General features: G+C 38.5%; 1 protein-coding gene and 1 pseudogene across 4 annotated transcripts in view; one reads left to right on the top strand and one right to left on the bottom strand.

Annotated features, from left to right (window-relative positions):
* Positions 1-15,417, bottom strand: part of PRKDC (protein kinase, DNA-activated, catalytic subunit) — a 225,093-nt gene that overhangs the window by 143,566 nt on the left and 66,110 nt on the right. For all 4 annotated transcript variants that reach the window (XM_026516499.4, XM_026516500.4, XM_044390365.3 and 1 more), the window contains 4 exons: positions 15,194-15,326; positions 14,389-14,547; positions 13,374-13,577; positions 369-554 (listed from right to left, as the gene is read on the bottom strand). In XM_026516499.4, coding sequence (XP_026372284.1) covers positions 369-554; positions 13,374-13,577; positions 14,389-14,547; positions 15,194-15,326 — 682 coding nt within the window. The remainder of the gene's footprint in view (positions 1-368; positions 555-13,373; positions 13,578-14,388; positions 14,548-15,193; positions 15,327-15,417) is intronic.
* Positions 13,171-13,337, top strand: LOC113268173 (small nucleolar RNA SNORA62/SNORA6 family; annotated as a pseudogene).

The following is a 15,417-nucleotide window of genomic DNA, read 5'->3' on the forward strand; positions in this document are numbered from 1 at the left end:
AAACATGATACATTTCTATATTATGCCTCTAATTTCCTTTAACACATTTTCCAAGTTTTTTAATTTCAGAAATAATCTACAAATTTGTTCTTGGGTTTAAGAATATCATAACAATTCCTGTTCTGAAACATTTTAAATCTATCTGGTAAGACAATGCATGTAGACACTAAAAAGGTAAAGTATAGGAAAGGATAATGAGTATAAATAATAATGGAAAAAGTATAAAATGTAAGGTAATCAGCAACTGTCCAGTAAAAATATTTTTTACTTATCAAACCAATGAGCTTCCTAAGAAATCTCCATCATATTTTTAAAGACAAAACTTACAGAGTCCAAAACAACTTCTTTTTTAAGGTTTCTCAAGATACCTGCAAAATTTTGGCCAGTAAGGTCAGCACTGCTGTTTTACTTTCAGGAGCAGAATCTTTGGCCCACCAGGAGTCCCACTTCTTCCAGTTGTGCAGAATTGTACTCGCAAGTTTCAGTCCTTGGTGCTTCTGGCTGGCTCGATTCCTGAAGCTCTGATCTAACATACCATTCAAAACGGCGCTCACCTAAAATAAGTAGGTGGTACTTGAAGAAAAATCCCCAATATTAAAAATGACAGATATATAACAAAATCTACTTTCAGTTCAAAGCTATTCTTGGAAAATAAAGATGTTATTTCTGTAATAGCTATTTACTTCATTAACTCCTCAAATTTGAGAAAAGCAACTTAACATGTAAATTTTCCCACAAAAGCATAAGGTGGTCTCCTTTATGAAATCATGTTCATCCTATTGCTTGTTTTCTTAGTTGGGAGCGTTCTCGATGAGAAGAATTAACTCCTCTATTATACACGCACATGCCCAGAAGCATACACCCATGCTTGCACACACACATTTCCTGTCCCACCACCTTTCCAATAGTTGACATCCTAATTTTGGTTAGATTAATATTCAATATTCTTATCATTATGACAATGCAAAAAAAATTTTTTTTTAATTTTGAATTATGTTAGTCACCATACAGTACATCATTACTTTTTTGATGTAGCGTTCCATGATTCATTGTTTGCATACAACACCCAGTGCTCCATGCAATATGTGCCCTCCTTAATATCCATCACTGGGCTAACCCACCCCCAACCCCCACCCCAAAACCCTCAGTTTATTTCCCAGGGTCCACAGTTTCTCATGGTTCATGTCCCCCTCTGATTCTCCCCCTTCATTTTTCCCTTCCTTCTCCTAATCTCCTCCATGCTATTTCTTATGTTCCACAAAATAGTGAAACCATACGATAATTGTCTTTCTCTGATTGACTTATTTCACTTAGCATAATCCCCTCCAGTTCCATCCATGTCGATGCAAATGGTGGGTATTCATCCTTTCTGATTGCTGAGTAATATTCTTTATTCATTCATCTGTTGAAGGGCATCTCAGCTCCTTCCACAGTTTGGCTATTGTGGACAATGCTGCTATGAACATTGGGGTGCATGTGACCCTTCTTTTCACTGCATCTGTATCTTTGAGGTAAATACCCAGTAGTGCAGTTGCTGGGTCATAGGGTAGCTCTATTTTTAACTTTTTCAGGAAACTCTACACTGTTTTCCAAAGTGGCTGTACCCACTTGAATTCCCACCAACAGTGTGAGAGGGTTCCCCTTTCTCCACATCTTCTCCAACATTTGTTGTTTCCTGCCTTGTCTATTTTTGCCATTCTAACTGGTGTAAGGTGGTATCTCAATGTGGTTTTGGTCTGAATCTCGCTGATGGCTAATGATGTTGAACATTTTTTCATGTTGGCCACTCATGTTTCTTCACTGGAAAACTGTCATGTTTCTTCACTGGAAAATTGTCATTTTTTGACTTGATTATTTGGTTTTTGGGTGTTGAGTTTGAGAAGTTCTTTATAGATTTTGGATACTAGCCCTTTATCTGTAGTGCCATTTGCAAATATCTTCTTCCATTCTGTGGGTTGCCTCTTTGTTTTGATGACTGTTTCCTTTGCTGTGCAGAAACTTTTTATCTTGATGAAGTCCCACAAGTTCATTTTTTCTTTTTGTCTCTCTTGACTTTTGAGAAGTGTCTTGAAATAAGTTGCTGTGGCCGATGTCAAAGAGGTTAGTGCCTATGTTCTCCTCAAGGATTTTGATGGATTCCTGTCTCACATTGAGGTCTTTCATCCATTTAGAGTTTGTCTTTGTGTATGGTGTAAGACAATGCAATCATTTTTACACAACATTCAGATCTCCATGAAGTATTAACTTGCCTGTTTTCTTTGTTGTTTTCAATGTGCCTATCATTATTTGCCATCAAACTCTCCCAAATTAATGAGATCTCCTCAAAACATCTAAACACATCAGACAGTCTATCAGCTTGATCTCAATGACAACATTGTTCCCACTCTGGAATGTCTGTGATCACTGCCCTCTGGGTGTCACTTCAGCACCCTCCAGAAGACTGGTCCTCTTCTTTGTGTCTGAGCCAACTTCCCAGATCAAACATCTTCCTCTTTCTTGGCTGACTGATGAGAATACACAGGAGATAAGGTTCCTTTGAGATCTGGCACATCTGAAACATCTGCATTCAACTCTCACACATGACTGATAGTCTGGCCAGATTCAGAACTCCAGGTTGGAATCTTCTTTGCTGAATTGTGAAAGGAATTTGGTTTATAGTCTTCTAGTGTCCACTCTGCAGTTGCAAAGACAAATGGCATCTGATTTCTTGATCCTTTTAAATGTAATCAGGTTGTCTCTTGCAGAAACTTTTTAGAATCTTTTCTCATGGTGAAGCCCCTGGGGTTCTGAATTTTCAAGAAATTTGCTCCATGTTAAGCTGCTTTCATACACTGTGCTGGATATTCAATGGCCCTTTCCCATCTGGAAGCTCAAGATCTTCATTTCTGGAACATTCTCTTGAGGCCCTGTCTTCTCCTTGGGATGGAGTTCCTGGTGCTGGACCTTATCAGTGAATCCCAAGTTTCATCATGTTTTCTCTACTACTTTCTGTTTTGTCTTTTTACTTTATTCTCTGTGAGAATTCCTAAATTTAACCTTCCAAACCTATTTCATTTTTAATTTCTGATGCCTATGCTTAATTCCCAAATATTCTTTTTTGTTCAGTGTTCTTTCCAGTAGCAATTCTTATTTCATCAATAAGCTGTCTTCTCTCATATCTCTGAGATTCTTTTCTCTTTATATTTCCACCTCACTGAATAGTCTCTATGTCCAACAGCTTTTTACCTGCCTATTGCCTTTAGAATCCATTTCCTCGATGCCTGGTGCTCCCTGGCTGTTGGCACATATTGAGGAACTGACTAGTACTGTTCAGTGAGCAAGGCTCACTGGCAATAAGGATCAGTGTAGGTTGGCTAGGCAAGGATGACATTTAATCTTTATTTTCTCTTAGACTTGTCAAAATATTCTGATATCCTGCGTGAGGGTATATACCTAACCAACCATATTCTGGGAGCCAAACCGGGGGAAGAGACCTAACAGCCTCAAAGTTCAGAATTCAGGGAGGCTTTCACTTAACTTCCTTGTTTCAAAAGGTATTTCTACACCAAAGATATACAAAGGATCATAAAAGACCATTATGAACAATTATTCACCAACAAATTGGACAACCTAGAAAAAACGGATAAATTCCTAGAAACATACAACTTACCAGGACTGAATCTGGAGGACATAATCTGAACAGACCAATTAATAGTAAAGATGGTTGAATCAGTAATCAAAAACCCTTCAACAAACAAAAGTCCAGGACCAGATGGCCTCACTGGTGAATCCTACCAAACATTTAAGGAAGAACTAAGACCAATCCTCAAATTCTTCTAAAAAAATGAGAAGACAAGTGAACACTTCCATACTCATTCCATGAGGCCAGCATTACCCTGATACCAAAACCAGACACAGAAACTACAAGAAAAGAAAATTACACGAAAATATCCCTGATGAACTTAGGTGCAAAACTCCTCAACAAAATATCAGCAAATCAAATTCAACAATACATTAAAAGGATCATATACCATGATCAAGTGAGGTTTATTTCAGGGATGCCAGGATGGTTCAACACCTGCAAATCAATTAGCGTGATACACCACATCAACAAAATAAAGGATAAGAATCATAGGATCATCTTAATAGATGCAGAAAAACATCTGAAAAATTCAACAACCATTCATGATAAAAACTCAGCAAATCGGGTAGAGAGGGAACATACTTCAACATAATAAAAGCCATATATGACAAACACACAGCTGATATCACACTTGATAGTGAAAAACTGAGAGCTTTTTCCCTATAAGCAAGAACAAGAAAAGGATGTCCACTCTTACCACTTTTATTCACCACAGCATCAGAAGTCCTAGCCATAGCAATTAGACGAGAAAAAGAAATAACAAGCATCCAAAACTGAAGGGAAGACGTAACGCTGCCTCTGTTTGCAGATGACATGGTATCATATATAGGAAACCCTGAAGACTCCACCAAAAAAACTATTAAAACTAATCAATAAATTCAGTAAAGTTGCAAGACACAAAATCAATATACAAAAATCTTTTGTACTCCTGTACACTAATAACCAACTATCAGAAAGTGAAAGTAAGAAAACAATCCCATTTACAATTGCATCAAAAAGAATAAAACAACTGGGAATAAATTTAACCAAGGAGCTTAAAAGCCTATATGATGAAAACTAGAAGACACCGAAGAAAAAAACTGAAGATGCAAATAAATGGAAGGATCTTCTGTGCTCATGGAATAGAATAATTAACATTGCTAAAATGTTGGTATTATCCAAAGCAATCTACAGATTCAATACAATCCCTATCAAAATTCCAATGGCATTTTTCACAGATATAGAACAAGCAATCCTAAAATTTATATGAACTATAAAAGACCCTGAATAACCAAAGCAATCTTGAGAAAGAACAACAAAGCTGGAGGCACTGTGCTTCTTGATTTCATGCTATATTATGTCAAAGTAATCAAAACAATACAGTATTGTCATACAAACAGACACGCAGATTAATGGAACAAAATGGAGAGCCCAGAAATAAACACATGCAAGGAGCCAAGAATATACAATGATGAAATACAAAGAAGCCAAAAATATACAATGGAGAAAGGATAGTCTCTTCAATAAATACTACTGGGAAAACTGGACAGCTACATGCAAAAGAATGAAACTCAACACCTATTTTACACCATACACAAAAATCAACTCAAAATGTATTAAAGATTTGAACTTAAGACCTGAAGCCATAACATTCCTTAAGGGATAAGCTCCTTGACATTGGTCTTAGTGGTGATTTTTTTTGGATTTCACACCAAAAGCAAAGGCAACAATAGCAAAAATAAACAAGTGGAACTACATAAAACTAAAAAGCTTCTGCACAGCAAAAGAAATCACCAACATAATGAAAAGGCAATCTGTAAAATGGCAGAAAATATCAGTAAATCATGTATCTGATAAGGGGTTTATATCCAAAATATATGAAGAACTCATACAACTCAACAGCAAAAAGTCAAACAATCTAATTCAAAAATGAGCAGAGGAACTGAATAGACATTTTTCCAAAGAAGACAGTCAAAAGGTAGATGAAAAGGTGCTCAACATCCCTAATCATCAGGAAAATGCAAATCAAAACCATAGTGAGATATCATCTCCTACTTGTAAGATAGACTAGCATCAAAAAGTCAAAAGTGTTGGTGAGGACGTGGAGAAAAGGAAGCTCTTGTGCACTGTTGGTGGGAATGCAAACTGGTACAGCTACTATGGAATACAGTGTGACAGTCCTTCCAAAAATTAAAAACAGAAGTACTGTATGGTCTGGCAACTCCACTTTTATCTGAAGAGAAGATCACTATCTAAACAATATATCTGCACCCCCATGTTCATTGAAACATTATGTACAATAGCCAAAGACATAGAAACAATCTTAAATGTCCATCAACAGATGAATGAACAAAGAAGATGTGGTATATACATATACAATGAAATATAATTCAGCCATTATAAAGAAGAAAATTCTGCCAATTGTCATAACATAGATTTGACCCTGACAACATTATGCTAAGTGAAATGGGTCCTACACAGGAAGATAAATACTGTATGTCATTTATACATGGAATCTAAAAAACCAAACTCAAAGATATAGAGAACAGACTGGTGCTTGCTAGAGGCAGGGGATGGGGAGTCAAGCAAAATGAATGAAAGAGGTCTAAAGCACAACTTATAGTTATAAGATAACTAAGTTCTGGAGAGGTAATGTATAGCACAGTGACTAAAGATAACAATCTGTATCACATAACAGAAAAGCGCTGACATGCTTAAAAGTTCTCATTGTAAGGAAAACAATTTATCTATATAAGGTGATGAGCATTAAACTTATCACAGTAATCATTCTGCATGATTATCAAATTTGACTAAACAAATCATCATGTTTTACACCTAAAACTTACAAAATGTTATATGACAATTATATCTCCATAAATTTGGAAAAAAGAAAAAAGAATATTCATTCATGTGAATGGTTATAAAATAAACAAAATCAGTAGTTTTCTGATATACCACATCCTTGTAAAGAAAATATAAAGGGGGGGAGCCTGGGTGGCTCGCTCAGTTAAGCATCTGATTCTTGATTTCAGCTTATGTCATGATCTCAGGTTCATGAGACTGAGCCCCATGTCGGGATCCATGCTCAGCTGGGAGTCTGCTTCTCTCTCTCTTTCTCTCCCATCCGCCTTAGCCCTCCTTCAATCATTTTATCTCTCTCTCAAATAAATAAATCTAATTAAAAAAAGAAAATATAAAGGGAAAATATTCCATTTACATTTACACCTAAAGAGCATCCAATATCTAGAAATGTTCTTACGAAACGTGCAGCAACTAGATGAATAAAATGACATCATTCTACATAATAGTATGACAAAAAGGATTGGAGATTATGAATAAAGGTTTGAATAAATGGAGAGACGTACCTTAGAAAAACTAGGCTTCAGTTTTAGAAAGGTCAATTTTGAGGGAGGAGTTAAGACGGCGGAGGAGTAGGGGTCCCCTTTCTCAGCTGGTCCCCTGAGTCGAGCTGAATAGGTACCAGACCATACTGAACACCCATGGAATCAGCCTGAGACACAGGAAGATACATGTGGATCTCTACAAGCGAACATATCCAGCGCTGAGTACTGAGGAATGATGCCGGGAGCCATGAATCCACGCACAGATATCAGAAGATAAATGGAAGGGGGAGGGAGCCGACACGCTCGGGTGCTGGGAAGCAGTAGCCACCTGCACTGGGGAGCAGGCAGACTCACCGACCAGCACCCGCGAAAGAGCAGACTGAGTCTGTGAGCGGGGGAACGCGCGCGACGAGTCTGAAAACATGCGCTCGGGAGTGCACGCAAACCACACTGAAACAGAGTTCTGGAGCGTGCACAGGGACGACTGGCGGCTGGCAGTGTTAGAAACACAAAGGATGGAGACGTGCCGGCCCTGGAAGTGAGGGCTGGGATGCTGGCTGTGGGGCACACAACCCGGGACGCTGCAGGTTTTTAGCAGCACCAACAGAAACAGAGTTAAAGAGGCCAGAAGAGCTCGGTGGAGAGCGGACTGCGATCTCTCTGTTCTGAGAGAGCGGCTGAGATTCGGCCACTGCGACTCTGACTCTCAGAAGAGGCACAGCAAACTGCCAGGGAAAGCTGCAAGAGAACAAAAGCCCAGAAATACCAGTTCAAATTGTGCCCATCCCCATCCTCCCTCGCAGGGGACAAGGAGACTCTACCCAAACAGGGCTGCCTGAGAATCAGCGCCGCAGGCACCTCCCCCAGAAGGCAGGCTGAAAAATCAAGAAGCCCACATTCCTAAGGTCCCTATAAAACAAGCACAAACTGCCGGGGTCTTGGTCAATAATTTGGGCTCTGGACAACCCCGCAACCTCTTCTCATCAGAACGACGGGAAGGAGAAATCCGCCCCCAGCAAAGAAAAGACAATGAGTCTGTAGCCTCTGCCACAGAACTAATGGATATGGATATAACCAAATTATCAGAAATGGAGTTCAGAGTAACAATGGTCAAGATGATGTGTAGGCTTGAAAAAAATATTAACGAGAATATAGAATCCCTAAGGGTGGAAATGTGAGCAAATCTGGCAGAAATTAAAAATGCTATGAATCAAATGCACTCAAAACGAGACGCTCTGACAGCCAGGGTAAATGAGGCAGAAGAACGAATCAGCAAATTGGAGGACAGGTTAGTAGAAGAGAAAGCTAAAACAGAAACTTGGCTCAAAAAAATCCAATCTCAAGAACGTGGGTTACAGGAGATGACTGACTCAAAGAAACGTTCCAATATCAGAATCAGAGGCATCCCCGAAAGAGTGGAGAAAAACAGAGGTCTAGAAGAGATATTTGAACAAATTGTAGCTGAAAACTTCCCTAATCTAGCAAAGGAAACAAGCATTCGTGTCCAAGAGGCAGAGAGGACCCCTCCCAAGCTCAACCACGACAAACCTACACCACGTCACATCATAGTGCATTTCGCAAATATTAGATCCAAGGATACAGTATTGAAAGCAGCCAGGGCAAAGAAATTTCTCACGTACCAAGGCAAAGGTATCAGAATTACATCAGACCTGTCTACACAGACCTGGAATGAGAGAAAGGGTTGGGGTGGGGGGCATTTTTAAAGCTCTATCTGAGAAGAACATGCAGCCAAGGATCCTTTATCCAGCAAGGCTGTCATTCAGAATTGAGGGAGAGATAAGGACCTTCCAGAATCACCAGTCACTGACCAATTTCATAACCACGAAACCAGCCCTACATGAGATATTAAGGGGGGGTTCTATAAAAGTAAAGAGACCCCAAGAGTGATACACAACAGATATTTACAATCTATAGGAACAAAGACTTCATATGCGATGTGACATCATTAAAATCATATCTCTCAATAATCACTCTCAATGTGAATGGCCTAATGCTCCCATAAAATGCCACAGGGTTGGAGACTGTTTAAAAAGACATAACCCATCCATCTGCTGTCTACAAGAGACACATCTTGAACCTAAAGATACATCCAGACTGAAAGTGAAGTGATTGAAAACCATTTTTCATGCCAATGGACCTCAAAAGAAAGCTGGGGTATAAATTCTCCTATCAGACAGATTAGATTTTAAACTAAAGACTGTAGTTAAGGCACAGAAGAACACTATATTATTCTTAAAAGATGTATCCAACAAGTGGATATGACAATTATAAATATCTATGCCCCCAACAGGGGAGCAGATAGATACACAAGCCAACTCTTAAACAGAATAAAGAGACATATAGATAATAATACGTTAATAGTAGGGGACCTCAACACTCCACTACCAGCAATAGACAGATCACCTAAGCAGAAAATCAACAAAGCAACAAGAGCTTTGAATGACATTCTGGACCAGATGGACCTCATAGATATATATAGAACACTACAACCCAGAACAACAGAATACTCATTCTTTTGGAATGCACATCAAACTTTCTTCAGAATAGACCATATACTGGGTCACAAAACAGGTCTCAACCGATACCAAAAGACTGAAATTATTCCCTGCATATTCTCAGACCACAATGCTTTAAACTGGAACTCAATCAAGGAAAAATTTGGAAGAAACTTAAACACTTGGAAACTAAGAACCATTCTGCTCAAGAATGACTGGGTGAAACAGGAAATTAAAAATCAGCTTAAACAATTTTTGGAGACCAATGAGAATGAAAACACATCAGTCCAAAACCTATGGGACACTGCAAAGGCGGTCCTAAGAAGAAAATACATAGCCATCCAAGCCTCACTCAAAAGAATAGAAAAATCTAAAATGCAGTATTTATATTCTCACCTCAAGAAGCTGGAGCTGGAACAGAGGAACAGGCCTAACCTGCATACAAGGAGGCAGGTGATCAAGATTAGAGCAGAGACCAATGAATTAGAAACCAGGAGCACAGTAGAGCAGATCAACAGAACTAGAAGCTGGTTCTTGAAAGAATAAACAAGATTGATAAGCCACTGGCCAGACTTATTCAAAAGAAGAGAGAAAGGACCCAAATTAATAACATTATGAATGAAAGGGGAGAGATCACAACCAATGCCAATGAAATAGGAAGGATCATTAGAAACTTTTATCAACACCTTTATGCCAATAAATTAAACAACCTGGAAGAAATGGATGCCTTCCTGGAAACCTATCAACTACCAACACTGAAACAGGAAGAAAAACAGGAAGAAATTGATTATTTAAACAGACAGATTAATTATGAAGAGATTGAAGCAGTGATCAAACATCTCTCCAAAAACAAGAGTCCATGGCCTGATGGATTTCCCGGGAATTCTACCAAACATTCAAAGAAGAAATAATACCTATCCTCCTGAAGCTATTTTAAAAAATAGAAACAGAAGGAAAATTACCAAACACATTCTATGAGGCCAGTATTACCTTGATCCCCAAACCCGGCAAAGACCCCATCAAACAGGAGAATTACAGACCGATATCCCTGATGAATATGGATGTCAAAATTCTCAACAAGATCCTAGCTAATAGGATCCAACAGTCCATTAAAAGGATTATCCATCAAGACCAAGTGGGATTCATCCCTGGAATGCAAGGGTGGTTCAACATTTCCAAATCGATCATTGTGATAGATCATATCAAAAAGAAAAGAGTCTAAGAACCATATGATCCTCTCAATTGATGCAGAAAAAGCATTTGACAAAATACAGCATCCTTTCCTGATTAAAACCCTTCAGAGTGTAGGGATAGAGGGTACATTCCTCAATCTCATAAAAACCATCTATGAAAAGCCTACCGCAAATATCATTCTCAATGGGGAGAAGCTGGAAGCCTATCCCTTAAGATCAGGAACACGACAAGGATGCCCACTCTCGCCATTATTATTCAACATAATACTAGAAGTCCTTGCAACAGCAATCAGACAACAAAAAGGGATAAAAGGTATTCAAATCGGCAAAGAAGAAGTCAAACTGTCTCTCTTCGCAGATGACATGATCGTCTATATGGAAAACCCAAAAGACTCCACCCCCAAACTACTAGAACTTATAGAGCAATTCAGTAATGTGGCAGGATACAAAATCAATGCTCAGAAATCAGTTGCATTTCTATACACGAACAATGAGACTGAAGAAAGAGAAATTAGGGAATCCATTTCATTTACAATAGCACCAAAAATCATACGTTATCTTGGAATTAACTTAACCAGAGATGTAAAGGATCTATATTCTAGAAACTACAAATCACTCGAAAGACATCGAAAAAGACACAAAAAGATGGAAAAATATTCCATGCTCGTGGATCAGAAGAATTAACATAGTTAAAATGTCCATGCTACCCAGAGCTATGTACACTTTCAATACTATCCCGATCAAAATACTGAGGACATTTTTCAACGAACTGGAACAAACAGCCCTTAAATTTGTGTGGAAACAGAAAAGGCCCCGAATTGCCAAGGAATTGTTGAAAAGGAAAAACAAAGCTGGGGGCATCACATTGCCGGATTTCAAGCTATACTACAAAGCTGTGATCACCAAGACAGCATGGTACTGCCACAAAAACAGACACACAGACCAATGGAACAGAAGAGAACCCAGAAATGGACCCTCAGCTCTTTGGGCAACTAATCTTTGACAAAGCAGGAAAAAAATCCAGTGGAAAAAAGACAGTCTCTTCGATAAATGCTGCTGGGAAAATTAGACAGCTACATGCAAAAGAATGAAACTTGACCACTCTCTCACACCATACACAAAGATAAACTCAAAATGGATGGAAGACCTCAATGTGAGACAGGACTCCATCAAAATCCTAGAGGAGAACATAGGCAGCAACCTCTACGACATTGGCCACAGCAAGTTTTTTCATGACACATCTCCAAAGGCAAGAGAAACAAAAGAAAAAATGAACTTGTGGGACTTCCTCAAGATCAAAAGCTTCTGCACAGCCAAAGAAACAGTCAAAAAAACTAAGAGGCAGCCCATGGAATGGGAGAAGATATTTGCAAATGACACTAAGATAAAAGACTGGTATCCAAGATCTCCAAAGAACTTCTCAAACTCAATACACAAGAAACAAATAAGCAAATCATAAAATAGGCAGAAGATATGAAGAGACAGTTTTCAATGAAGATACACAAATGGCTAACAGACCCATGAAAAAATGTTCAAAATCATTAGCCATCAGGGAAATTCAAATCAAAAACACACTGAGATACCACCTTACACCAGTTAGAATGGCAAAAATTGACAAGAAACAACAATTGTTGGAGAGGATGTGGAGCCTTTCTCCTACATTGGATCCCTCCTACATTGTTGGTGGGAATGCAAGTTGGTACAGCCACTCTGGAAAACAGTGTGGAGGTCCCTCAAAAAGTTAAAAATTGAGCTACCCTATGATCCAGCCATTGCACTACTGGGTATTTACCCCAAAGATACAGATGTAGTGAAGAGAAGGGCCATATGCACCCCAATGTTCATAGCAGCATTGTCCACAATAGCTAAATCGTGGAAGGAACCAAGATGCCCTTCAACAGATGACTGGATTAAGAAGATGTTGTCCAGATATACAATGGAATATTACTCGGCCATCAAAAAGAACGATTTCTCAACATTTGCTGCAACATGGACGGCACTGGAGGAGATAATGCTAAGCGAAATAAGTCAAGCAGAGAAAGGCAATTATGATATGGTTTCACTCATTTATGGAACATAAGAAGTAGGAAGATTGGTAGGAGAAGAACGGAAGAAGAAAGGGGGGGTAACCAGAAGGGGGAATGAACCATGAGAGACTATGGACTCTGGGAAACAAACTGAGGGCTTCAGAGGGGAGGGGGTAGGGGACTGGGATAGGCCAGTGATGGGTATTAAGGACGGCACGTATTGCATGGTGCACTGGGTGTTATACGCAAATAATGAATCATGGAACATGACATCAAAAACTAAGGATATACTGTATGGTGACTAATGTAACATAATAAAAGATTATTATTTAAAAAAATAATAATAATCAATGTTTCAATGTCCATTTAGCATTTTTAAATGTTCATTAAAGCTGGGTCTTCTTTCCTTTGATTTTGTTTTCAAAGATTTGCAAGAGTTTTAGATCTTCTGGGAAGAGAAACTGTTCTGTTTAGACATTTTTCAAGAATATGGCAATCTTTTTATAGGTATTATGTAAGGAAAATTACTTAAGTAAAAATTTCACAACGAACTCACAAGTGTAGGTAGTGTGCTACACGGGGGGCAAGTCTTTTGCTAACACCACAAGGGTTTCTGGCTCAATGAGTGGAGTTTGATGGTAATTCATGCTACGTGTAAATAAAGTAAAAATAAAAAATAAAATTTTCATTACCATTTTGGGATTATCCACAGATGATTTCATGAGCTCCAATACAGTAAGATCCAGATTTTTCAGTAATTCAGTGTTGATTGTCTCTGAGAACAAGCTATAAAAATACTCTCCATGAGAGAAGCTGACCATGTTTCTCTGGGACACTCCTGAGGCTGGCATAGACAACAGTGCCGTGTCCAGGAGAAGATTCACAAGGTACTCACACTGTGAAAAAGCAAGGAAAGGTACAATGACAGGAGTATTTTACCTGTTATAGGAAGAGGAAAATCACACAGTAAGGTCTAAAGAGAACCTGGTATTTGAAGGCCTGGGTTCAAGTTTGAACTGTATACATTTCAATAAGTTTGCATTTTCTAAGTTTCATTTTGGGAAAGAAATCTTCCCTGACTCATGTTCCTCCCAAATTTCCAGAAAATCTTTTGTTGCTTCGAGGGGAGAGGCTAGTAAGCACATTTTTAGACCATTTAAATATGTAAGTTGCTTACATTAAATGAACAAAGGGGCAAAGAAAAGCTTTCTGCTACAGGAGAAGGGAAGACTGGTAGAAGGAATGAACACAAAGGACTGGCTAGCAAATATCAGCTGCAGCAGAAACTGTTTGAGGCCAACCCTGCACAGTTCAAAAATCCATGAAGATATCTTTCTGTGGTACCTCTGGAATTATCCTACAGGGGTGCTCCCTAATCAGCCATCTGAAAATCACAAGGGACAGGGAAAGAGGAAGCCGCTGTGTCAACACAGTTCAGCTTTATATTCACAAAATATTCTGCCTTATAAAGTCTTTTTGGAAACAAAGTGTGATAGACAAAACGCCAATTTAAAAAGAATATTATCATATTTCTTTTATTTAAAAAAAACTTTTAGAAAGGAAGTCAGATCATGTAAATCTATTAAAGTACTTCCCTAGCTAAGAAGTTACTAAATTCCAGCTAAATTCTTGTTTTTAGAAACACACTGCAAGTGAGCTATTTATTTACACCATTAGGATAGCATAGCATATAGCTGCTGTTCCTACCAGTCCTCCAAAAGCAAAGGCCAACTCCAGAAGTCCACTGGCTAATCGTTTACAACTGGGGTCTAGTGAATGAAAGTACTCTTGTTCATCTCCAGGTGCAATGCTTTTATAAACCAGGGAAAGAAGTTTTGTGCCAAAAGAATGATGCTGATCTGCAGACTAAAATAAAGGCAACACTGAAACATCCAGCAATAAGATACTTTAGAGAAACACACAATTTCACACCTTTCATGAATTAAAAATAATCCATGTTCATTAACGCTGACTACATTCTAATCATCAGGAAAATCTTCACTCAATTTTGCTTTCTATGCTATATTTTTTTCATTTATATTGCCTAGCCAAAGGCACAATAACAGTTCATCCCTAAAGTTCTTCAAAAGGCTGTTTGAAATACAAATGTCCTTCTTTTATTTTATATTGATAAATTTTTATATTTATATTCTAAGTTAATACATGTCTGGCGTAAGTAATTCTATAATTCCCATTTCAGCACATTCTATACATACAGGATGTTTAAAACATATATATAAGTAGGGGCGCCTGGGTGGCACAGCGGTTAAGCGTCTGCCTTCGGCTCAGGGCGTGATCCCGGAGTTCTGGGATCGAGCCCCACGTCAGGCTCTTCCGCTATGAGCCTGCTTCTTCCTCTCCCACTCCCCCTGCTTGTGTTCCCTCTCTCGCTGTCTCTCTCTCTGTCGAATAAATAAAATCTTTAAAAAAAAAAAAAACATATATATAAGTAAATGGACTAATTAATTTTATTAAGCTAAGAGAAATGTAAAAACAAATTGGCTGTGGTTACCTGAGATGGTAATACAACATGTAAAAAACCAGCTCTGTGAAGTTGTTTACAAGCCGACACGACAGACATGAGCTTGGCCCTATCCATATAAGCATCAGGGCCATACAGGTCAACAGCACAGAGCTCCTCAATGCTGCCATGTAAGAAAAACAAAAAGAAATGAGATAAGTGTTGATTCCCCTAAACTAGCAGGATACACTGAAAAATTATGTGTGTTCTGTTTA

The sequence above is a fragment of the Ursus arctos genome, unplaced genomic scaffold (genome assembly GCF_023065955.2).
Source record: "Ursus arctos isolate Adak ecotype North America unplaced genomic scaffold, UrsArc2.0 scaffold_6, whole genome shotgun sequence".
Taxonomy (NCBI): domain Eukaryota; kingdom Metazoa; phylum Chordata; class Mammalia; order Carnivora; family Ursidae; genus Ursus; species Ursus arctos.